At 40.3% G+C, this 26,907-nt stretch overlaps 1 protein-coding gene across 3 annotated transcripts in view; it reads right to left on the reverse strand.

The window, feature by feature from the left end:
* MOBP (myelin associated oligodendrocyte basic protein) overlaps nt 1-26,907 on the reverse strand; it is a 51,447-nt gene that overhangs the window by 6,380 nt on the left and 18,160 nt on the right. The window contains exons 3-5 of one of the 3 annotated variants that reach the window (XM_079114784.1): nt 15,857-16,066; nt 15,321-15,566; nt 6,236-6,455 (exon numbers count right to left, since the gene is read on the reverse strand). In XM_079114784.1, coding sequence (XP_078970910.1) covers nt 6,416-6,455; nt 15,321-15,566; nt 15,857-16,062 — 492 coding nt within the window. In that variant the 5' untranslated portion in view covers nt 16,063-16,066 and the 3' untranslated portion in view covers nt 6,236-6,415. Of the gene's footprint in view, nt 1-6,235; nt 6,456-15,314; nt 15,567-15,856; nt 16,067-26,907 lie in introns of all 3 variants that reach the window. The other 2 variants (XM_079114785.1, XM_079114786.1) reach the window with 2 other exon arrangements.

Here is a 26,907-nt window from a genome sequence, read left to right on the forward strand (position 1 = left end):
ATTCTGTGAGTTTAAATTCTAGAAGAATAGATATTGTGGTCAGAGGTGAATATGTTGGAATGATGAATGAAAGTAAGAAATGGAAGAAGGATAGTACCTGGAAGGCAGGAAAGGAGTCACAGTATAGATTGATTCAAGGGGTACCAGGAACGCTGGAGTGGAGAGAAGGCCATGGTCTCTCTTTGTCCCTAGCTGCTCCTGCCCCCACCTTTTGCCTACCAAAATCAGTGAGTAAATCAGATAAGATCTTAAGTCTCAGAAAGAAGCTGGGGAAAATAATGAACTTGAAATTTTGAATAAATATGCTATGCAACCAAAACTGCTTGATCTTGATATTTGAATCAGAGGACGAAATTCATAGGGAAAGAAATGGACAGGATCATTTTGAAAATAATGAGTTAGTGGACAGATTGCCATAGTAAGAAGGCAAAACATCAAGGAAGTCAGATGATATCAAAATCCACATTAACAAGGTGAAGAAAACTGACACCATTTATACTCTTAAGTCAAATAATGAGGTGTCGGCAAGGCATCTGCTGGAAGAAAAAAGTGTTTAACTTGGGAAATGATTACTTTTTACTGTTTGCAGTCAAGCTCTAGATGGAAATAAATGCAAAGAAATCTGCAGCTGGCAGTAGAGATTCTTAATGATCCCCATCAGCAGAAAACCAAGGTCTGCTAAAGATCTGACTCAGAAAGCTTAAGAAAAAGCTTTAGAAAAGAAGGAACAGAAGCTGTCAGCAAAGGGAAAAGGGGATGTTCTCAAAGAATTGAAGAAATAGACAGTGAATGATAGTGAAAATAGATTATGCAAAAATCTGCTAGATCACCATGAGAACAAAAACAGACCAGGACACCAGACTTTTTCTTCTTGATGCATCAAGATTTCTTCTTGGAAAGAAGAGAGATGCTGCCTACCTGAGGCAGAAGTTGGAGATAGCAAACCCAAAGACTGATGTGCTTCAGAAACCAGAGAAATAAAGTCAAATCCAGGAAGTTCCATAAATAACTCCCAGCCAATTAGAGGACCTGGAAACCAGACTGGTTCCCTGGGACACTCCATGTGAGGTTGAGATGCTCTATCCCTCACGATGCCATTTATCTTGTTCTTGATGTGGAAAAGCATGCCTACACATGTTTAGTTGTGAATAGACTTCCATCTGGGAAGAGAGGGACATATGAGTTGTTGGGAAAGGAAACTTCTGACTTTCATACAAATGTGATTGAACTAATAAAAATTTTCCATAATGTCTATTCAGCCCCATGCCTTCTTGATGATAGGCTACTCAATCCATCTTGATGATGGACACAAAGATATCTCCATTTCATCAAAAATATTTGCTTAAAGGTCAGTCTTGGCTGTGCTTGGTCCACTGCCTGAGCCAAAGAAATATTTTTAATATCTCATAAAAATATCTGCCTCTAATATTGACCCTTGTATGGCTTTGTTACTAATGAGTGGCCCAATAAGCTCTTTCTGCATTGAGGGCAGATTTGGATAATACCAATGCAAATCACTCCCCATCTTTATCAGGAATGCCTGTCATTAACCCACACAGAATGGAATTCCAGCACCATCTCGAACATGGACATCACCTTCTCAAACATGGACTCAGACTCTTTGACACTTTTCTTCCTGGTGATCTTCTGTCACTTAATAACAAGACAGATGAACTTGTTGAAGGAACTTAGAAACTTAGACCCTCTTGCCATAAGAGAGTACCTCTGTTTTGGACATTAATTACTTAGGATTATCTATCTTTCTTTCTTTTTGCAAAATCCTTATAGCTTTTAGGTTCTCTCCAGCTACCACCATTGGTTCCATGGGCTTCCAGTCTCAGGTTATGAATGGACTCTTGGACTCTTGGAACAGTTCATGTGCTTCAAAATCCAATCAAAATGTCACTTTGGTAATTAGATTTAACATATTTTTAGAATTTAATTTTTAAAAGTTTTTGAGTCAAATGATTCAAATCTACAGATAGTTGATTTACTGTGAAGTAAAACCACTCTCAAGCTACAGCCTCCTTTTTCTCTACTTTCCTTAGCCTTATTTCATGTGTTATTTACTTTGTATAGTTCATGTAGCTTTTGCAACTGGAATGGATTTTTAGTGCCATGTTGAATATAATGCTTTTATATAAATTTGTTTAAAAGTTATAGGAATAGTTATCAGTAGTATTTGCTAATCTATGTTCTTCTCCTCACCTGCACTTTGGATAAACCTAGCTAGATAACCAAATGTCAGATCACCAAAATGTCAATAGGTGGACTGTTGCCTAAGAGGACATAAGTAGTCACTGAAATACCAGTCTACTAAACCCAAACCTATGACATAATGCCAAGTTGTAAACTCTTCAATTCTGAAAATCATTTAGAAAATGACTTTGAGAAGGATGATATCAGTATTTGCTTTCAGCTGTGAAAGTGTATATTGTCAGACTATTTTACTCCAGTGAGATCCTTTATCTATATAAAATCAACAGTCAACATGGACCCTAAAATACACTTTGCTTGATGAATGGGTGTGACCTAGGTTGGCTCCACCTCCCTCTCATCTCATAAAGTGATATTTCCAAGTATCCCAAGGTTCCATCAAGTTCAGTTTAGAAATTTATAGTTTGCAACATGATTGAAGTAAGGTCAAGATCATGGTTTCAGTCACCATGGGGGCTGTGACTACCTCTCTCATTCGTAAGTGCAAAATACCCTGTGGCATAAGATGGATGCATAGTTGATACTCAATTAAAAAATAATTATTATTACTACCCTTAACCAATCATTCAGGCAAGTGTGTACCTATGTCACAAATAAGAAGAGTGTGCAAAATCTTCTCAAATGACAACAAGGCAATCTACTCTTCGGTCAGCACCATCTTTATCCATTCACTATATTCTACTGAAGCAGCCAGTAAGTACCTGTTAACAGTTAGCAGGACTGAGACATGAGCTGTGGAGTCAAGCAGGAAGCCCTCCCAGGATCCTTCCAGTCCTGAGCTTCCACATCCCTCTGGTGTTAGAACTGCAGCCCAGGTGGACATTGAGTAAATGACTATCTTTGACTATATAATCTGGTCAAATTTTCCCCCATGAGCACTTATTCCTTGTGAGGATTAAATTGTGACTTTATTTTTCCAACTCTTTCATCTTTCATGTGAAACCATGTTGGTCTCAAGTTTAGTTCTATAACTTAGATTTGAATATGAAGTTGTAGGCAAGAACATAGTGGCAAAATATCTGCTAGAATTTCAAATTGATAAATAAAGAGAAATTAAAATTCTTCCAGAAAAAGAATTATACTAGAAGATTTCAAAGATGTGGGTTGAAGTGATTTCTCTATAATCCTCTCCTCTATCCTTGAATCTCTGACTCCCACCACCCCCGTCTCCACCACCACCATTGGGAACAGGTTACCTCGTCTCCTACTTTACAATGAAATCAAAACCACAGGCAGGAACCACTTTAAACTCCTTCAATTGACCCTGGAAAACCACCAGAATTTTCACCTTCCTTCCTCCTTTTCCAGTGAAAAGGTTCCCCTGTTCTGTGCCCATTCCCCTCATCTGTATCCCCAAATCTCACTTCCCATCTCTTAGGTTATTACCTCCTTCAATTATATTCTCCTCTTTCTTTACACACCCACTCTGATGCTTCCTTCCCAGCAGCATTTCAACATGCACGAGTGTCTCCCAGGTTAACACCCCAGCCACAGCCTTATCCTGCTGCTTCCCCTCACAGCCTTATCCTGAGCTAGGTTGAAGAAATTGCAACTCCATTCATGAATTCTCTTCCCTACCTTCCATTTACTCCACACAGAGAGCCCTGTGGGTTCCTTGTTGTTAAATAAATAGATACCTTTGACTTCTCAAAAAAAATCTATACTTTTGAAAAATTATTCCTATTAAAAAAAAGGACAAGCAAACATCCATTCAGTTAAGAAGTTTTATTTTGAATTCTTACTAATGCCGGAAACTAAAGATATAGGACTGAGTAGATGTTGGCAATTGTGGGATTTACATTAGAGGAGGAAAAAGAGTTCATCATTAAACAAGTAAACCAATGAACAAGATATGGTGATGAAGTACTGAGAAAGTGAACCAAACTTGGAGTGACAGAATAACTACAGCAATGGCACTGTATTTTTAAAGGAAGCAATTCTGAAATAGTATTTGAGCTGGAGGCACCTGTACCAAGACTGTGGGCCACAGAATCAGAGTCAGAATGAACTGTAAGAACAGAGTCCTGCAATAGGCCAAACACCAGGTATATGTGACCACATATTGTCCATGTATAAAAGGAGAGAACAAAAAGAAGACAAGAAAGTATGGTCATGCTGGGAAAGTAAAGGTCCTCTAAATCATAAGCAGGATGGACCAGTCCTAGAAGAACAATGATCCTTGTACCCTTATGGGCCAAGGCATGGCCTCCCTTTCCTTCCACTGGCCTCCTAAGTAGAAAAGAAATGATGGAGAGATTGAAGAGTGGTGGAAAGAGCTACTGGTATTTTTCACCCTTCACCCAACTTTGGATTCAATAAACAAATCATCTAAATTTGGGCTTAACACAAACTGAAATAGCTTCTAGAGCAGACTCAGATGGAGCCTAGAGATGCATCTAATCCAACCCCTCTCTTTCCACCACCCACTCCCCACAACTATGAACTGAGTAAAGAGAGTAACCCAAAAGACCTGGGTCTCTTGGGCTTTGGATACAATAGAACTCTAAATTCAGGCCAGATCTCTGAAAGAGGAGAATCAGTGTGGTCCTTTCATGGAGAGCTTCAGTGGTCAGGTTCCTTGGGGTGACATGGGATGAGGAAAGGCTCTCCAATATTGGTGCCTGGGGAAAATAATAAGAGCCCAAAGATATTCTCCCAGAGCTAAGTTGACACACACAAACACACCTGCTAGTCCACAAGAGCACATGCTGATCTGAGGATCTTCCACTTGACCCAGGGGCAATCTCTCCCCCAACAGCAAGTGTTTGTGTGTAGGGGATTTGTAGGGACCAGGTGGAGTGGGAGTGAGGGTTAGTTCTTATGACCCTGTTCAAGAGCCCATACTTGAAATCAAAGCCCTTCCCAAGAGTTTGGGGTTGCAGATAGTGGGAGCAAAGCAGAATAAAGAGATTTGAAGTCAACTCCCAGCCCTGACCCACTATAATTGAGTTCAGCATTTCCCCCACAATATACACACCATGGAATGGCCTCCTACACAGCAAGGGAAGACTTGGATTGCTTAATCTCACCCAACTACCCCCACTCCACTCTCTCCCCTCCCCCAAAGCTAAACTCCTCTGTTTTTCTTAATCCCACTACACAATGAGACAGAAATATGGAGGGACCAGGCAGGGAAGGCACTGAGGTGCTAGGCCTCAGCTCTCCCTAGAAAGTGGGGGATTACCATCTGGAAGTAGAACTCTCTAAGCACTCTTTCCAGTCCCCTGAAAGTGCTCTGGGGCCATACGTCTGTGTCCCGAAGTGAGGAGGGAGGGCAGCAGGACAAGATGGGAATAAGACAGCATGGTTAAAACCAGGTAATGCCCAAGGCCACACAGTTGTAAAGCTATCGATTCTGTAGTGTGAAATGTCCAGGTGAGTTGGGACTGTCCAGCTAGGCCAGACAAAGCTCAAAGACAACAACTTAGAGTGTTTGTTCTTGTAAACTGGGACCACAAGGTGACATTCACAAAGTCCCGAATGAGGGTGGAGAGGGACCTGGGGGAGAGTGGGTACTCCCTTATGCCTTTTCTCTCTGCTTTTGACACAGCATGCTAACTACATCTGACATGAATTGAGATAACCCTTAACCTCTCAGAATTTCTTTGTATTTCTGGATTATATAGCAGCCCGATGTCTTACTCAGAAAATAACTCCCATCTTCCCCAGAGCCAATTGTGGGCTCTCAATATAGGGAACTGATTAAGGAGGTCAAATGGGGAACAAATGTCATAGGAGAAGAGAGGAATCCAAATGGAGAAGAGAGGAATCCAGATGGAGAAGGTCAAGGATCAAAGTCAGGCTCAGCCACAGGATGCCAGGGATGTGGGGAATAGAGGTTTGGAGGATAACATGTAGACCTGCACATAAGCCATGCTTACTCAAAAACTCTGGAGGCCTGACCCTGGAGGAAAGGACTGCACATGAAACCAAAAGATCTATGCACTGAGCTCTGGAACCCAAGGAGCTGCTGGGTCCCACTAACTGGGGCAGAATACACAGAGATGCCCCTTCTCACCTCCAGGCAGGCTGCCCTGAGACTCCCATGTCATGGGAACTCTGGGCAATGGCAGTTGCTATATCAGCAGGTGTCTGCCTCTGCATCATATTCGAAGCCAGATAACTTGTCCAAGGGCAGGTAGGTTGCGAAGCAGTGAGTCCAGGGGCTGAGGCCATCCATTCACTTGAAACTCCTTTATCACTTCTTTTTTGGAGTTGGCTTGCTTCTTCTTTTCAATCTGATTCACAAAAAGAAAAAGAGAAATTCACAACATTGTCAAGCGATGTCCTCTCTCTCTCTCTCTCCCCCACTCCCCACCCTAAGTTATATAATTGTTTATCTGTGAACTACTTTTGAGGAGTATTTTTCTTCTAAGAAATCTAGTTTTTGAATCCCTCTCTTTAGTTTATCAATTCTGATAGTCTGTGGTCAAAATTAATATGATAATTTTTTTTCCTGGACTGAGCCTGGGAAAAAATATTGTTTAAAAATTTTTCTACTGTTTTCTGGGTACAGTGGCTCATGCCAGTGATGGGAGACAGGAGACTTAGGCAGGAAGATCACAAGTTTGAGGCCAGCCTTGGCAACTTAGTGAGATCCTGTCTCAAAATAAAAAATTAAAAAAAGACTGGTTCTGTAGCTCAGTGGAAGAATATCCCCTGGGTTCAATCCCCAGTACCAAATAAACAAACAACAGCAAAAAAAAAAAAAAAAAAAAAAAAAAAACACACTCCTATTTTCATGTATAGTAATTGTTGCTTTTTCTGGTTACTTGTTGCAGATAATTTTAAAACATAAAAAAACACAAAGGGAATTCAAATTCACCCCAAGCCTGGAAAAACGTTTTTCTACCCATCAACCATAAAGATGTGAATGTACACACATAGTCACATAGAGTATATGCACTCACATTATGAAATTGTGGCCATGTTCTCATGTTCCTAACTTGATGGGGAGCAGACTAGATTGTGTTTAAGAGATAAATAACATCCAGCAAATTCATCATATATACGTAATCCCAGAAAAGGGCTGCTCACAGCCTCTCTAACTGAAGTGTCAGGACTATGCATCAGAAATGTAGCACACTTTTATTATAGAACCAAATTTATGTCTTTTCTTATAATTCGAAGAGTTTTTAAAATCAAAAGTAAAATTATCTGGGAGTGGAGTCACACACCTGTAATCCCAGCTACTTGGGAGGCTGAGGCAGGAGGATAATAAATTTGAGTCCGGCCTTGGAAACTTAGCAAAAACCTGTCTCAAAATGAAAAATAAGCTGGGCATGGTGGCACGTGCCTATAATCCCAGTGGTTCATGAGGTTGAGGCAGGAGGATCACAAATTCAAAGCCAGCCTCAGCAATTTAGCAAGGCCCTAAGCAACTTAGTAAGACCCTGTCTCAAAATGAAAAGTAAAACAGGTTAAGTATGTGGCCCGTTCAATCCACAGTACAAAATAATAATAATAATAATAATAATAATAATAATAATTAATTTTGAAAAAGGGCCAGGGATGTAGTTCAGTGGTAAAAGACTTTGGTTCAACTCCAGGACCACAAATAGAGAGAGAGAAATAAAATTATATTCAACTATGAGCAATAATACTTTCTGGGTTGCCTCTACGACCTTTAAACAGGGAGCAACCTACATATACAAGAATTTTTCATAGATCCTGCTCAATATAAAACTGAGATGCTGAGATTAGCATGAAAGTTCGCCAACCTTGTGCATCACCCTATGCAGGTATTACTGCAATCAGTCACTGTGGCATCTTAGATAATATGAGCATCTAATTATCTACGTGGCATTCACTGGCAATGGCAGCCACACTGATGGCAATGGGCTGGCCAAATTATGCAGCAACAGCCCCTAAACTCTAAATTAACCAGGGGAGGAGACTGAGTTGGAAAGGATCTGCTAGTAGTTAGAATTGAATGACAAGCTATCCATTAAATAACAGTTTAAACCACATACTTACTAAGTATTGTAATCTAATGAGCTATTGTAATCTAATGAGTACTTACTAATGCTAAATAATAGGCTAGATAATATCTTTAACTTTGAGAGAGTAAGAAACCTGGACAAAAGGAATTCACAGGCAGCAAAGCTTAGACTCAAACCTGATGCCAGAGACCTTGCCCTTTCCACTGTTTCAGACTGATTGCTAGGTGAATTTATAGGCCTCATTCAGTTGATAACATCAGCCAAGCCCTGAATCAGGCCCTAGAGATATGAATGTAAGATTCCCTGATCTTGATTTGTGTGCTCTCCTGTAAATATATGTACAGGTAAGTGGACTAATGAACAAGGGTAGAAGCATCAAGGGAGCACAGAAACAGGGCAGCTATCTACTCAGCAAGGAGTGCAAAGCCTCTTAAGTCAAAAGGTTATTATATCAGGGTTCTTTATTACTGACAATAATTAATGATTCTCTAAATAAAGGGAAGGAGTTCTCTACCCTCACAAAATACCCAATACATCATTCCCACTGACCAACCCCAAATAGGAAAAAACCACTTTGCTATTATAGAAAAGTCAGCACCTATATTAAATGTCCTAATCTTATTGTAGCATAGCTTTGAAAGGCTAAAGTTACAAGACTGTCCATGGAGCAGAAGAGAAGAATCAAACAACTCAGTCCTGTGTAGGATTAGGGAATAAAATGTCACAATTCTTTGATCTATATGTGGATGATTATTATGTGACTGCTCTTCAAGGCATTAGCTCCCTCCAATAAGTGACTGGCCGTAAAAGTAAATTGAAATTGAATTCTTCATGTAAATTTAATCCTTAGAGTTTTGGCCACTATCTGTCATAAGCATCAAGGTTACATCAGTACCTGATGATCCTAAGAAAATATTGCCATAGTAATTCTAATAGTAGTTAGAACTTCAATGATTCTGTAAATACAAACCGTGTTTGTGCCCATTTTCTAGTTTGATGATAGAGAGCATCAATCAATGAATGATAGAAAAGTTTCATATTCTGAAATAGGGATTTAAAGAAAGCACAGGAATGAATGGATATTTCAACCTAGGTACTTTATCTGATTTATCCCGGAAGGATTTTGAAAGGGGTTTTGTTGAGTTAATAGTTCATTTTTGGGACAACTATAGCAATACTGAGTCTTTCAGGTTTAATCCCTTTTAATAATCCACAAAGCCAAATTGGCAAGACTTTAATCTTGTCAAAATATTACTCTAAATTGCAAATATTTTAAAGAAAACAGCAGCTCAAAACATATAGAAAACACAGGCACACAGATTGAAAAACAAAAAAATCCTGTATCTATTCAAAGAAAACATGATAGAAAACTCCAGAATCTACAAAAACAAAAAGCTGAAATAAGTGAGTTTAGCAAAATCACAGGATCCAAGATCAATATTACAAAGTAAATTATGTTTTATGTACTATCAATGAACAATTGGAAATTGAAATACAAATGGTACTATTTTAATAGCACCAAAAAGCACAAACAGTTTTAAAACAAAAAAATACATGCAAGAGTTATATGCTAAAAATTACAAAACCAAAAATGCATAAATAAATGGAGAGGTATACCATGTTCATGGATCGAAAGACTCAGTATTGCTAGAGTTGTCTCCAAATTGATCTATTAACTCAACAAAACCCCTTTCAAAACACTTCCATAAAATATTTCTAGGACTTGATGCAGCAAAAATTCATATTGAAACAATAGCTAATACATCTTTTAAAATTAAGAAAAATGTTGGATATTCACACTAACTAATTTCAATACTTACTAGTAAACTATAGTAATAAAGTGGTGTATTTGTGAAAGGAAAGATGTATAAATTAATAGAGTAGAAAAGAAAATTCAGAAATAAACCAAAATATGTGTGATCAGCTGATTTTTTTTAATGAAATTGCAAAGGTATTTCAGTGGACAATCTTTTCAACAAATAATGCTGGAATACTTGGATAAACATAAAAAATTACACTTCAATCATACATCATACCCTTTACAAAATAACTAACTCCAAATGGATAATAGTGTAAATGTAAAACCTAGAATTTTAAATTTCTAGAACAAAACATAGGATAAAAATGTTTGCAAGTTTGGGTTAGGAAAAGATCTTTTACATGCAACACAAAAACTGTGACCCATAAAAGAATTTGGTAAGTTTGACTTTGTCAAAAATTAAATTTTCAGTTCTTCCCAAAACATTGTTATAAAAATGAAATGGAAGTCATAAACAGAGAAAACATTCAAAAAGTATTTTTTAATAATTTTTATATCCAGACTTTTTTTAAACATCTCAAGACAAAATAATTAGAAAACAATGACCCAATTTTTAAAATACACAAAATATTGGAGGAGACACTTCACTAAATAAGCATCTTTGGTAGATTATCTACAAGCTTATTAAAAGATACTCTACTTCTCACAATAGAAGTCAGTAGCATAAAGCATTTGTTTTTAATTGGCTGCCTCATTTTTGTCTCACTTCCTCCAGTCTTTGCTTCACCTCCCAAATAAACTGCTTGCCCTTGCATTGACATTTCCGGAGGAATCTACATAAGAGAAATTCCCGTGAGGGCATATGGGCAGAAATCAGAGCACCATCAACTGAAATGTAAATGGGATTTGGGGAAGTAACGATGATAAGTTTACATTATTCTTTTTCAAATTTGTCAGAGAAGGGAAGAAAAAAGATGAAACCAAGTCAGAGGGAAACCCAGCTACTAGGACACAGCTCAATAGGTTAAAGGATAAAGAGAAAGAGACAATATGAAAAGGCTGAAGTGAATAGGGAGGTAGATAAATTGTGCAAGCAAGACCCTGGAGAAGAGAGGAGTAGAGGGAGGAAGATCACAGGTGTGTGCTGCGGGGAGGAGAGTGCCTGGCCTGATCAAGGAACAAATGTTTCATCCTCTGAAGTGGAAAGGGAGGATCTGAAGGCAGATGTGTAACCTCATTCACATGTGGGGCTGGTGGAGGCAGGCTGGTCTAGGAGCTGAGGCTCACCCATCTGTTGTGGCACCAACCCTTGGGGCTGTAAAGCTTTTCTCAGCTGTGCAGCAGCTCTGTGCATACACACTACACTCAGCAGCTGGGAAACCAGAGAAGAGTAGGCGGGTCATGAACTCAATCTAGAACAGGGGATTTATGTGCAAGTTTTGTGGGAGGTAGAGGTCAACAGAGTTAAGGCTATTAGAGAGGGAACTGCTACCCATGTGGCCCAGATTAGGTAAGGATGTGCGAGCAGGCAGAGACTGTCACACTGAGTAACCACACACAGCTTCTAAGATGGGAGGCTTCCCTCCCTATCTTGCCCAGGTTTTGGTACCAGCTCCTCCTCAGCATAGGCACTGTGCAGGATGCACATAGGCCTGCTTCCTATGGGAAGACTATGTGGCAAGGTCCACATAGTTCAGTCACTCAAACTCATAAACACAATAATACAACCTGGGGAGGCAGGTAAGGCAAGAGCCTGAATGGAGCAAAGGCTCATGTCCTTTCCCTAGCTCTGCTATTATGTAGAAAAAAAATAGATAAATTTCTGATTTTTGTTTTTTGGGGTTTTTTTGGCTAAAGAAATCAAAATTAAAATGCCAGGACATAATCACTAGGATGAAATTAAATATAATGTATTTCTGTTTTCCCTCAAACATGGAAGAAAGAAATTCCAAGATATTACTACAAAGTTCATGTTTATCACCTGGGGAAATAGAGGCAGGACCCAGAAAAAGAATTGCAAGAGCTAGGTTACCCAATCCTGCACAAAGAAAGGGAGAGTGTTCTCTGTTTCTCTGGAAGGAGAAAAGAGGTTATGAAGAGTTAACCTCTTTGGCATCAGGAAAGACAAAAGAGGACAAATTATGTTACAGAAGCTGTTCAGGGAAAGTTGAGGTGTACATGCCTAAAAGACAGGAAGGCAATCTCTACCCAACAGCCTGGACCTTTGTAGCTGGCTCCAATGGCTGGTACTGTCAGTGCAGACTCTCAGACCCCCAATAGTAACTGCTTATTGGTCATCCTTCTTCCAAAGTAAATTCTAGTTTTCAATTGTAATTGCCAATTATAAAACCACTTATAACTGAACTGTTCTTTGTAGATCCTGATAATTCCAAACTCAAAACAACATAAAAATATAAATCTTTCCTTCCGCAGTTGCAAAAGGAAAGTATGGTGGTTTCTATCCCATTGCTGAAACCATCATGGATTATTCAGCTGGTGGTGCTTTCCTAAACTTTAAAAGCACTGTGTTGCCATGCCTGGCCCAAGATAGCGAGTGGTCAACCAGTCACCAAACTGGGGCTTGCTTCAATTTTGAGACTCAAGACTACAGCATTCTCTGTTTCTTAGAGAACAAATCCCATGCAGAACCTAAATCTACTTACCTTTTCCTCAGTTATCTTTCCTGAGCTTTGATCTTATCATCTGATACAGTGAGACAATGAAATAAATAAATGACTAAAGGAGAGAGATCTAGGAGATAAAAGCATTGGATGTGGGCTGAGGGTGGAGGTGGCCAAGGACAGGGCTGACCTTGGAATTAACAGCTGCATCACTGAGGGATGGAACACTCATAAATATCATCTGAGCAGCTCAAACCAGGGCCTACTTCATTTCCCTTAATTTTCAGAGCCTGGTGCAGTCCTGTGCACATGGTCTTGATGAACAGGTTTGATAAACACATGCAGAAATAAATTGGTCTTCCAGGCTTCTGATGGGCAGTGCTTGATTTGGTGCAATATAAGACATGTCAATGGATGAGTTAAAGCCACGCAGTACTGCCTAATACGTGTGACTGACTGGCTCCAAATTATGGCCATCTGATTTTCAAAGAACCACAGATCTCCAGCTGCCAAAAGCAGAGCACGGAGGATCAAAGGAGATTCAGCCCAAAAAATGCATTAACACTAGAGGAAGAGAAACCTTGTGAAGTCCTAAAATCTTTAAAAAATTGAGGGAGAAGGATAAACTAAATGGGAAATTCCAGAGTTTCCTCTTATCAAATACAGGAATGCTACCGTGTTCAATCAGGATTCTGGGAATCATATCAATTGGTTTCTAAGATTAAATTATTCTCTGGTTTTTGAGAAGACCTATGCAAGGAAGTTATTACAAACCCCAAAGTCCTTTGTCAGAATTGTCTAACCTCTCAAGGCAAAGCCTCAGGTGTGGGACCATTTCAGAAGGTAAGTCAGCTTCAGAGAAATTTTTTCTACTCTTTTTAAAAGCCTGACTGAGTAGCTCTGCTGAAGAGTGAATTTTTTTCCCTTAATCCACCTCCTATTCCTTTGATTTGCACTAGTCAATCTGTATCAATAAAGCAAATAGATAATATGGTAATGAAATAGATTTACTACATCACCTTAGGACCTTTGAGATTCTGAGAAGAGAAAATAAGTATCTCAGGTAGGGCTCAGAGGGCACACAAGCAAAGTTATGGGACATTATGAAAGTAGCCTTTTGGGTCCTTTGTCCCCAGGTATGGAATGATGGCTGAGAAGGCAGTGGCACCTTCTCTGACACTCACTAAGAAGACTTAACCAAGGGAGTCAAGACACCCCAACACCAGGATGTCTTGAATTCAGGTACACAAATGAGCAAAGCTGGATCCAGACAAACGTATGGCTGGTTTTGCTTTAATTGTTTTAAGGTTTCTCTCCAAGTCCTTTCCAGCAAAGAGCAATCACTGAACTTACCATAGATGACATGCCTCTTAGAAAATTAATTTCCTCTGCTCCCCACATTTCCTAACCAGTTCTGCATATTGAAACTTACCTCGCCTTGCCGCTTTTTACTCCAGCCCCTTACATCTGATCCTGCATCTTTTTAATGCTTTCACTTTGATACCATAAATTCGGTACTTTTCACATTTCTAACTACTTATCACAGATAATCTGGACCATTTATTTATAGAAGATTTAGGTCAGGGTTGTTCATCATGTACTCTTTGTACTTTCTCACTACACTTGGGGGAAAGGATGCTTATTGAAAATGCAGATCCCCGGGCTTCACTGATGAATCAGTGAACATGCTTTCCTGTTGATTCATCTTCCTACTAAATTAGTAAACATCATGTGACATCTGTACACAGTAATGTGCTATACAGGTGCCAGGTATCAGAGTAGATATGAGAATATCAAATACAATTAACACCCACTACTGTCCTATATAGCAAATTAACTTTCCAAAATAATAAAAGGACTAAACAGTTGGCCAGCCCTGCGTAAGGTCAAGGGATGCAGGGGAAATCTTTGTGCCTTCCCTCAATTTTATTGTAAACCTAAAACTATTCCAAAAATTAAAGTCTATTTAAGAAGGAAAAAGCCAACCCAACTAAGGGCAGATGAACGTGCGCCTCTCTGGTTCTCCTGTTCCCTCTACATGGATCACCTTCCTCTAACTCTCTGTTCACCCTAACCTAACTTCCTCCCTGGAGCCCCAAACCCCTGTGCCAATAACTCTCTACTCAAGGGCCCCATGGTCCAAGGTACATCCTGATTGTGGCAATACTGGAGCCTTTACACTCTATACTGCCACCAATTATTCTCTTACTTGGTCCTAGTGAATCACAAATGCCCTGGCGGGTTCATTGCCATGTTCCTTTTCACCACAGAGCTTAGAATCCAATGGGTGTACAGTAAGGTTTGCTCAATGACTCCAGAGGCAAACTAATGAGTGGCATTGCCACTGAGACTGATATCTGATGAAGTGTGCTGAGAGGATGAGAAACGGAACAGGCTGAACTTCTCCCTCCACACGAACACAGATATTCTAACAGTCACCATTCCTCCTCTCTGAGGCACAAGAGTGGAGGTGATCCTTGGAGGTAATCCTTGATTCAGTCTGTTACTGTGATCAGTAATCTTAATTGGTAACTTCATGATTTCTAGTTCTACTACACAAAGGACAGGGCCACATGAGGTATGGACCGACAGTGTCTAGGAGGAAAGCAGAAGCCACACTGGGTATTTCAAACAGAGGGGATTTAATGCAGGGGATTGATTATACAAGTTTGGTAAGGCTGAGAGAGGGCCATGGAGAGAGCCCCATGTTTACAAGTACAGGCAACAGCTACTAACCCTAGGGCTGGGGAAACAAAAGGGAAGAGATGGTGTTACCAGAACCTAGAAGCTTTGTTGGGAGACCCCCCACGGCTGGCGCCTGGCCCTCTGAGGGGGCTGCTGCGTGGCGGTTGCTTGGACTTCTGAGGGGGACGCTGCTTGGCTGGTGGTGGTCGGACCTCTGGGCGGGGACGCGGCTGACGCTCAGACCTCGGAGGGGACCGTGGCTTGGCTGGTGCTCTGACCACCGCGGGGGGCGCCGCTGGCTGTTGCTTGGGCCTCTGAGGGGACGTGGCACGGCGGCTGGTTCTGAGAGGGCCAAAAGAAGCTGGAGGCTGGAGCCAGGGCTCTCCTCTGCTGCTTAAGGGATGCTGACAGGAGCTGGAAACAGGGAGGAAGGCCCTGCTGCCCCTCCCACCTTCCGATCGCCCTGGAGTGCCTTCCAGTGTCCGAACCTAGCAGGGAGCTGTCAGGATCCCGGAGAGCGGTTCGCGGAGCCCCAACCCCAGCATCACAGAGCCAGTGGCAGGGTGGACTTGGAGCCCAGAGACGACTGGCCGGTGCCCAGCCCCGGCGCCAGGGGCAGCGCGACCACTCACCTGGTCTTCTGGCAGGCGCAGCAGATCCAGTCCTCCTCTTTCTTCTGGTAGAAGCAGCCGCTCTTGCAGATGCTGTATTTCCGATCCACGATCTCACGCTTGGAGTTGAGGAAGGTGAATGGCGGGCAGCAGTGGATGCTGAAGTGCTCGGAGAACTTCTGGTTCTTGGAGAGTCTGGGACCCTCCTTAGCCATTTTCTGACTCATCTTACTGGAAACCATCCACGTGGGAGAGATGGGGAGACACAAAACAGAGCTGTCAGGAAAAGGAGGTTTCCCCTCAAGGAGGTCCACTCCCCGTTATTTCCACAGTCCCAGTTAACATTCGAGGTGGTCCTACAGAACAGAAGCCTAGGAACCCAACGTCTCGCCCAGCTCTACAAAAGGGAACTGAGTGAATATTTACTAATTTTTATCTTCACGTTTTTAAGTCATGCTTTATAGGTGAAAGAGGAATATGAGTCTGACTATTCCTTATGGTTTAGAGATCTATACAGGACAGGAAAAATATTACAAAACCAAATATATCTTTGGCTAAATAATATTCTAGATTTAGGAAAGGCCCTTTGTCTAAAAAACAAAGAAGATTTTATTATTAAAACCATAATCACTATTCATACAGTAAAATACTACACAACAATGCAAGACAATCAACCACTGAAACACATATTTGAATCTCACAAATATAATGTTGAGCAAAAAGAAGTCAGACACAAAAGGATGTGAGCTGTATGATTCACTTTACATGAGATTCAAAAACTCATCTGTGGTGCTAGAAATCAGCAGTTATTCTTGGAGAAGGTGGGATCTAAGCAGGAGCCCAATGGAGCCTACAAAAGACTGATAATGTTCCTTCTTGGAGTGAGACAATTGCAGAAAATGTTCCAACTAACACTCCAAACACTGAAGCACTCCAGGAACTTAAATGGCTATTAATCAATAAGAGTCAGAAACTATCATGGGTGATAAGCCTGTGCTGGGCACTAAGAACATTCCTGCTCTTGACAAAGTCAGGGTCACATTGGAATAGATGTGCAATGTGTAATTACAAAATAGTGTTACATTGGCCAACAGAAGTTTGTGCAAAAGTTCAAGGGTAGCAGAGAAGGATGAAGACAGGATGTATGATCTGGATTTTTAAGGACAACTAAGTTACATTAAAGAGATTTTTTTTCATATTTTTGTTCTTTAATGTGATTGTCTTCTGCTACAGACAGAAAGGAGGGCTGAGAAGCAAGCAGCATAAAGATAAAAAATATGCTTTTCAACCTCAGTTATGATATTCCAAATTTTGTATTACATCTGTTATGTATGTTACAAATGCTCTTCCCTGATGTTTTATCCACCTTTATCATGCAAAAATAATTATTGTGTAAACACATTTCTTAGTCAGCTTTCTATATTTCCTCTCCCTCAGTGTTCTTCCCTAAGCTTTTAATGTATGTTCCTAGGTTTTTTTTTTTTTTTTTGTGGTTGTTGTTTGTTTGTTTTTAGTACCAGGGATTAAATCCAGGGCACTCAAGAATTGAGCCACATCCCCATCCCTTTTTATATTTTTTTTATTTTGAGGCAGGGTCTCTCTGAGTTTCTTAGGGCCTCACTAAGTTGCTGAGGCTGGCTTTGAACTTGCAATCCTCCTGCCTCAGCCTCCAAGCTGCTGGGATTACGGGTGTGTGCCACCATGCACTGCTGTATATTCCTATTTTAAAAAAAAATCCTCTCTGGATCCCACTCCAATATCTATTTGCATCCCCATTACTTTCCTCCTCTCAGAGGCAAAATTTTCAATACTTTTTTTTCTCCAAAAATCATCCATTTTTTTCCTCCAGAAATCATCAATGAGAGATGTCTATAGCTCTCATTCATTTCTCAATGCACTCCACTCTGGCTTCTGTTCTCTTCTCAAGAAAAAAAAATGGATTGGGGCTGGGGAGATAGCTCAGTCGGTAGAGTGCTTGCCTTGCAAGCACAAGGCCCTGGGTTCGATCCCCAGCACCACACAAAAAAAAAAAAAAGAAAGAAAGAAAAGAAAAAAAATGGATCTCCAATGATGTACATGCTGCTAAACCAGATGTCTTCTTATTTAGTCCTCTCTCCATGTAACTCTTCCCTTTTCCGTGATACCATGTTCTTCTAGATTTCTGTCCTAAACCCCTTCTCAATATCTTTTATAGGTTCACCTGCTCTATCCAAAGCTTTTAATGTTTAAATATTCAAGATATAATAAATACTAAATCATTAGTGGTGTTCCCATCAAACATTCAATTCAACATTTATTGTATATTTAGGTTGTTCCAGGACAGTGCTCAGTTGATATAGCAGACACAAAGTTGAATCATGCTCAGTCACATCCTCAGGAAACTTCTCCACCAGCTAGAGACACAGGCAAGTTTGTGACTAGGATGCACTTAGTGTGTTAATGGCCACAAGACTAATTTATTGACCCCAAATATGTACATATCATTGAGAGGTATAAGGGGATGAATTAGATAAATATCTGCTCACAATGAGCTCAGGATGTTGAGGGACGAATGTGACACAGATCTCAGGAAAAGCAATACAAGAAACAGCATGTTCTAGATCGTGGGAACATGCTGATAAAATGACAAGGGAAGTCCACAAACAATAGGTGACATCCTGGGCTACAGAACCAGATAAAACTTCACGGAAAGAAACATTTCATCTGGTATTAAGATTTGGCCAATCAGAGATAAGAGCTTGGGGGGATGGGAATGTTTGTTACCTGAGCAAAGACACAGAGGGATGAGTTATAGTAGCCCTGAAAACCCTCTTCCTGCATTGAAGAGTGGAGTGTAGGCAGGGGAATAGCACCAAGGTGCAGGTGATGGAGGACAGGGCTGACCTGTCACTCCAAAGGGTCTAACCCTAATGAATGAAATCATCTCATTCGTCTGGGACACCCCAAGTTTAAGGTGCCCAGGACATGCATGAGGAAATAGGCATCCAACACTTGGGAGCTGAGCTGCCATCTTGAGATCCTTCACTTATGAAAAGAGGCATAAACTTGGGATGGATGAGATGCTCGAGAACTGAGGGAGGGACCAGAGAAGGGAAGGCTCCCTGGAGGAGGAGTGAGTCAACCTTCAAGCTGAGGGAGAGGAGTCAAAGAAGGAGAAGTAGCAGGGCAGTTTAGAGTGGCAGGATGATTAACAACCTCTTAGAAACTTCCCAAGTTTCAGAAGGAGATATCCAGCAATATCCAAAGAAGCCTTTTATCCAAACAGACATTTATAGATCAACAGGAAACTACAGCTAATTCATAGGGTCTGGTTCCTTGTACAGATTCTAAAGAGTGCTCCTTTTGGCAGCACCAATACTAAAATTGGAGTGATACAGAGAAGATTAGCATGGTCCCTGTGAGAGGATGACATGCAAATCCTTAAAGCTTTCCATATTTTTAAAGCTAGACTCAGAAAACCAAAGGTCAAATATTTCCTCTGATATGCAGAAGCTAGTCCAAATAAGAAGGAAAAGAGAGAGAAAGAAAGAGAGAGAAAGGGAAGGGGGGGTCTATCAAAAAAGAAGGAAGATCAGTGGGTTAGATGAAGGGAACTGGGGGGGATGGAGAATAGACAGAATAAGGAAGAATGGAGAAATTAATCTAACCTAACTTTCCTATGTAAATACACAAATATACCAAAGTAAATCTCACCATCATGTATATTCACAAAGACACTAACCAAAAAGAAAAAAAAAAAAAAGATCTGAAAGTAAACAGCAGAAATATCAGTAGAGTATAAGGAAGGGAACAAGGAGAGGGAAAGGGCAAATACTGGGGACTGAATTTGAGCAAATTATATTCCATGCTTTTTAAAATTATGTCAGAATGAACTCTAATACATACAGTAGAATGAACAGAAAAGAAACAATAGAAAAATGTTTTTTAAAAAGTTAAAGGAATTGCCTCGCAAGCACTAAGGCCCTGAGTTCAATCCCCAGCACCACAAAAAAAAAAAAAAAAAAAAAAAAAAAAAAAAAAAGTTAAAGGAAGACATTAAAAATAAAAAGTCAAAAACAAACAAAATATCCTAAAGACATGCCATACCCCTACCCAAATCCTACACACGTCACAAAGTTTAGCTCAAGTTTTTCCCACCATGGAGATTACTAAAATGAAACACTTCAGATCTAGCCACAGCAGTAGTATTTCTGAATTACCGAGCACACAGGGACTGTGACCTTGCTTTTCACAGGAATCTCAGACATTTTCAATTCTTCCCTTCTTGGGGTCATCTTTTCCCAAATGACCCTGGTACCCATCCCAGCAGAATATCTAGCACATGCCCCAGCTTTCTAAGAGATGACCGGCATGGGGGAAGAGGAAGATTTCAAGTCTGCTGTTACTGAATTCCTGCTCTGACTGAATTCTCCACTAACAGGTGAAGTGATGTGTAGGCCCTCTCTATACCCATCTCTTCCCCCACCTCCCCAGCACATCTGCTGAGAGTTCTCAATTTCTTATTCCATGGCTTCCTTCACCCCCTGCCTCACCCACCACGTCCAGCAGGGGGAAGCCTCCTCTCTTGCTATCCATGGTCCTAAAGGACAAAGAAATCATCTTACCTAAAAGAACACTGCCATTGTCCTAGGACAACCAGCTAGAAATTCATCCATCTTTTAAAGGAACATTCCTTCTTCCTTAAGCCAAATGTTTATATTCTGTGGAAAACTCTAGTATACTAACTCTTTATACCAGTGCAGAAATACCGTATTTTGTGGGGTATATACTTAGTTGGTTATGTATACTGCCTTCCCTACTCTTACCCCGCACCACCTTCCAGTTTAGAAAAGTTAAACTCTATATGCTAAACAAAAAAAATACACACAAGTCATTCTTTCCCAACAAACCAGTAAATTAGTTGCAAGTACATATAACTAGTAGCAAAGAAAAGAGGTAACATTTACTGAACCTAGTGTACGGTGGTTGTTTTATATATTTTATTTCTTATAAAATATATAATAAATAAGCTAAAGATGAAAATAATAAATAAACTGAAGATGACAGTCTAGGAAACATGACCAAGTTCAAAAAGCCAATAATAGGCAGAGGATTTGAGTCCACAATAGTGGATCCCACCTTTCTAATTCTTAAATTACATCCAACACTGATCTGTATTCCTACTCAACCCCCATCTCTGTGGAGCAAAAGTTCAAGTGGTAGGCCCAGACAGGACTTCCATGAACTGAAGATGGGATAAGGCTGCAGAGACTTGTGAATCAATGTCCTAAAATGAAGAAGACTGAAAGCTGCAGAAAGAATCCACACCGAAAGGGAAAGATGAAGAATGGAGTTTGGAGACTTCACAACAATATGGCGGCTAGGACTGTCCTACCAGGCCAAGAAGACTCAACTTGCAGGACTAGAATGTGAACTTGGACCAGAGGCTGAGGGAACAGGACCTACAGGTGTTCCCACAGCTCCTTGCATTCCAGTCCTCTAGTAGATTTTTTTAGATCTACATTCACTGCTGAGAATTAGAAAACTTGGATGGATGAAAATAATACAAACTCCTGGATTCTCACCCCATTGTCAATCTCTCGAAAATGTTTGAACAATTATTTCTTTAAGAATATTTACATGCAAATACATAGTTAATAGAAAGTAGGCCATAACTTACCTCTTGTTCAAATTTATGTACTAGAGTTGAAAATTATTTTTTAAATTTTCAATCATAGACAAAATGTTATCGATGGTGTTTTTATGGTTGCTTAAGTCTATGATGAATTTACAATTATAATCTCCTTTGGAGTTACATTATTATATCTTCTCCCATTTTTCTTGAGCGACCTTGACAGGGGTTATCTACTTTGTCATTTTTTTAAAAAACAATGTCTTGGTTTTCATGTCTTTTTTGTTTCTCTTTTCTGTGTTAATTTCTGTATGTGCTTATTATTTATTTTCTTTATGAGTTTCCTGTAGATTTGTGTTCTTGTTCTTTTCAATTCTCAAATAAGTGTTTCTCACACATTCATTTGTGGTTACAACTTTCCCCTTCAGTATAACTTAAGCTTCACACCACAAATATTGAAATAAATTTTTCATCCTTGCTTCCTTTTAAATATGGATGAGTTCTCCTTGAATTCATCAATGAATTTTAAAAACTCTGTTGTAAAATTTCCAAATGAATAAAGTTATTTTTGTTATATTAACTTCAAACTTCAACACATTTAGTCAGAGAAAATAATATATGATAATGATTGATATTTTTTGAGACTTACTTTATGGCCTAATACACAATCAATTTTTATAATGCTCTACATGTGATTGAAGATTGATTTTTTTCTGGAAATAATTTGCTAGTTATCAAGCAAAGATTTTTTAATGTGCACAATTTACAGTCTGGCAATTTATTTATGGGTATAATTGCAATCTTGGATCATGCTTTAATCTTAAAGATGGAGCCATGATCCATCACAATGTTCTTATTATATTATGAATTAAGATAGTGAATGTTTAATTTATACTGAGGGAGAAATTTTAAGTCAACAAATGAAGCAAGAAATACCAAATATTTTCTAACTTGGCTTGAGGATACAAAAAAGGTGTAGCTTTTTCATTTCCTTATTATAAAATGGATGCACTATTACAACTCATCTCTTGGTTGGGAAAGGAAAGGGAAGGCAGAGAGTTGGACCTCGGAGTTTATAGTGCCTTGATCACTTCTGGTTTAAACCACCTCTTCCTGGTAAGTAGATGGTTAGAATTCAATTCCCTAAAAGGACTATTTCTTGCCTCCCTCTGTTCTTTCTCAGAGTAGAACATAATATGGAGATGGCTGAATGTCCTCATGACACTGAGCGTAGGGGTGGCTAGTCTGGGTGATGTCCTTTTTGCTGGACTCTGCCATGGGGAGTCTTGTCTGGTCTCACTTTGGCATAAATGACACACACTGCTAACCACTTGACCTGACCAAAGTCACTGTCAAAGGCTTCCTCCTCAGCATCTTCCCATTCTGGTTCTCTCATCTCCTCCATATCCACTTGAGGAAACTTCTGGTCCCCATGCAAGCTATGCACTGCTCATGTGAGCTACATCCCCAGTCCTTTTTATTTTTTTATTTCAAGACAGGGTCTCCCTAAGTTGCTTAGGACCTCCAAGTTTCTGAGGCTGGCCTCAAACTTGCAATCCTCCTGTCTCAGCCTCCCAAGCTGCTGGGATTGCAGGTATGCATCACAAAGCCCAGCCTGGCACGATTCTTGATATGTGAGCTGTCAGATCATTTGGAACTAAGGATAACAAAGAACAAAAATGTACTTGAACATCCCTAAATCACACCCATTGGGAAACATAGGTTACTAATGGTAACTAATAATAGCACTATGAATTGACAAGTCAATGTGAGTCAAGTACTCTTCTCAGTGCATAACATTTATTAATCCATTTAACCCTCATGGTAATTCTAGATTCACATGTATCTTTTTTTAAGAGATGAGGAGACAGGTCCAGAGAAGATAAGTGACTAAGAGCCAGCATAACTCTTGAGACCACTTGTCTAGGATGACTCACACACTCTGTCCATACAGGGCAAAGGGGACCTTGGCGACATCTCGGCTGGTCATTCACACTCTAGAGAATGACTAGAGAAAGGGTGAGGATGGTTATAATAAATTATGTATCCCAGGCCTCTTCCTTTGTTCCCACTTTAAAAGACAAAACAGGAAGAAGTCACCCCTCAACAGCTAAGAATGTGCTTCAGAGAACACACTATCCCCCATACATTTAGGAAGTACATAAGGTTTGAGCAAATGAGGTCATGTTCCTCCCAGGCCTTCCCTTTCCTTTTCTCTAAGTCCTTCCCGTCCAGGACTGCAATTTCTCGTCAATGCCCACACCACCACCCTCAGTTCCTTCAAGTGAGTAGGAATAACTATAAAGAAAGGGAAAGTAACTAAGAATTGCAAGTTTCGTATATTGGTTGCAAGAACAAGCTGAATTGCCAAATGTTTAAAATACCAAATCATTCTGAAGTAGGGAAGAATTAACTTCAAGTACTTAAAATATTTATAAATCTCAAATGAATTTTTGCTAAGCCTTGCTTCCATTTCACGATTTAATATTTACCATTTGAAAAATCAATGCCCTCGAGAGCAATAAAATCTTTTAACCTTTCATTCTGTGAGGGGACAGAGAAATTAAATCTATTTCCAGTAATATAGAAGAATATGCATGGAAAATAGGAAGTGGAATTTTACTTACTGATGGGAACAGGGAGAAGATGGTAGGAAAATCCCAACCTTAATTTCTGCCTACTCCCCAGACACAGAGGTGGTAAAGAAATTGCCAGAATGGAAAAAGTGAAGTATTCATTATTCTTTTTTTTTTTTTTATTGTAAACAAATGGGATACATGTTGTTTCTCTGTTTGTACATGGCGTAAAGGCATACCATTTGTGTAATCATAAATTTACATAGGGTAATGCTGTTTGATTCATTCTGTTTTTTCCCCTTCCCCCCACCCCTCCCACCCCTCTTTTCCCTCTATACAGTCCTTCCTTCCTTCATTCTTGTCCCCCTCCCTAACCCTAACTCTTATCTTTCCTAAAATCAGTCTAGCTTTTCAAAGAAGAGATGAGTGCAAAGAAAATCTGTGTCTTTTTGTAAAAATACTATGTAATCAGTAAGGATTTGATTTTTGTTTAATTGTTAGTATTTCTTGTAAGTTGTTAGTCCTGGAAATACCACATACTTATTTGAAGACCCACCCAGTATTAGGCAGCCCTCTTAAAGGGTGCTTATGAGGCAGCTGTACTGACCTAACAAATACCTTCATAATACCAACTGAATGCAGCAGGAGGCTGGATTATTTATTGTAGGCAGCAGCTCTGAATAGCCGGCCATCCCCGCCAAAGCCTGCAGAGTCAGTGTGGCAGTCCACATTCAGAGGGCTTCCAGCTCCCTCAGGTACCCTAGGGCACCTCCAGGAGCAGCACCTGCAGCAGAGGGCTGGAACGGAAGCCAGGGCCTTCAGCACAGGGAGAGCCACACCCAGATCCTGCCTTAAATAGATGAGACATTAGTGCCCTGGAGAACAGTTCTCAGCACTGATTTTAAGGCTGATGAAGGCCCTCTGCAGGAAGAAGTCATTAAGACAACTTACTTGTGATCCCACAACAGAAACTGGATGACATCAGCCTACGAATGTGAAGAATGTACTCATCAGATGACTGAAAGCTAATGTAGACCAATACAGTGCTAAGACGAGGCCATTCACTGGCAGATTTACTGAGTGCCTGTAAGTGCCAGTGATGGACAAGACGAAGAGGTCCCTGGACTCATGGAGCTTAGGCTACTGAAAAGGAGACATTACCAGCTCATCTGTCACCTCCTGTCTAGTAAACTGCATGTCTAACTAAAGAGCCATTAGGGCTCAGAGGGACAGAAACCAGGCTCAGGAGGAAATACAACAGGGAGACAAATTTTATTAAGGGGCTAAAGGGGGATTCTGGAAAACGTGACATTTAACTTGAGATTCAGAGGATAAATGGGAGCTATTCACATGTGGGGTAGGAGAGAGTTCCAGACGGAGTCCCTAAGATTTGATGTGCTTGAAAAACCAGGAAAAAGGGAGTGACTAGAGGATTGGAGTTGGGGGCATCAAGCAAGACCAGGCAGGGCCCTGGAGGTGAACTAAGCATTCAGAGAAAAAGGAAGGTGCTGGAAGAACTGACCAGAGAGGAGGAGCATCTTCCCATTTATATCCAGTGACAATCACTCAGGTTCCTTGCATCATGAATGGAGGGAGAGAGGAGTAGAAGCAAGGAAATCAGGGAGAATGGCAGGGAATTTGACCTAGGGCATTGCCAGTGGAGGCGGATTTTGGAAGGAAAATTAACAGGACTTCAGGATGCATGGGATGAGGATTTGAAAGGATGACTGTCAGAAGCAAAGTGTCCGCAGATGCATGATGGAGCCATGTACTGCGGTGAGGAAGGCTGGGGGACGGGAGTGAAAGCATGGTTTTTCACATTTATTTATTCGACAAATATTCATTGAGCACCTACTATGTGCCAAATAGATGAAGCGTGAGATGCTTCTAAGGACCTAAGTGCAGATTGTGCCACCCAGCAGACTCGCCTAGGCTAGAAGCATCGGCATGTGCTTCAAAATTACCAAGGGTCTGAGTATAGAGGGAGCAAGAAAGGAAGCCCAACCATGACCAGGACATGCGGATAGATTGAATGCAGGCAGGGAAACAAAGACATCCAGGGAATCTCCGAGAGAAACTAGGAAGATGGCAAATCATTTCACTACAATGGGACAGGCTTAGGGATGGGAGAAGAATCCAGAGTTCATTCTTCACGTGTTCAGAGTGAGAAATGGCAAAGCCTCCAATGGGCTGTGAAACGCAATTGATTGGTCACATGAGAAAAAGCATCCAGAGAGCAAGAAATACATTAAAGTGTAGTAAGACATACAGATGAGATTTACAGCCGAGAGGATCCGAGAAAAGGGGTGCAGAAGAACAAAAACTGGAAAAAAAATCGTATCTGCAATGGCAACCGGAGTTCCAAAGAACCCAGAGCTTCCACTCCTGAGCATATATCTTAGAGAAATCAGTCCATGTACACAAGAGAGTTGTACCATGTTAACGGCAGCCCCATTTGAAAGAGAAAAAACATGAAACATGAAAAATATGTGCATTAGAGTATTGGATAAATAGAATAAGGTAAATTCATATAGTAGAATTTTCTATGCAGCAGTTTAAATAGTTACCTGAATACCTATACATAAGCCTGAACCTTCTATCAAAGCATATCCTCATAATGGGGGGTGGGAGGGGCAAGACTGGAGGAAGGAGGGACTGTATAGAAGGATAAGAGGGGTGGGAGGGGTGGGGGGGAAGGAAAAAAAATAACAGAATGAATCAAACACGATTACCCTAGGTAAATGTATGATTACACAAATGGTATGCCTTTACTTCATGTACAAACAGAGAAACAAGATGTATCCCATTTGTTTACAATAAAAATGAATTAAAAAAATAAATAAATAAAACATATCCTTTTGGAGGCTGAGGATGTAGCTCAGTGG

The sequence above is a fragment of the Sciurus vulgaris genome, assembly GCF_902686455.1.
Source record: "Sciurus vulgaris genome assembly, chromosome: 16".
Classification (NCBI taxonomy): Eukaryota; Metazoa; Chordata; class Mammalia; order Rodentia; family Sciuridae; genus Sciurus; species Sciurus vulgaris.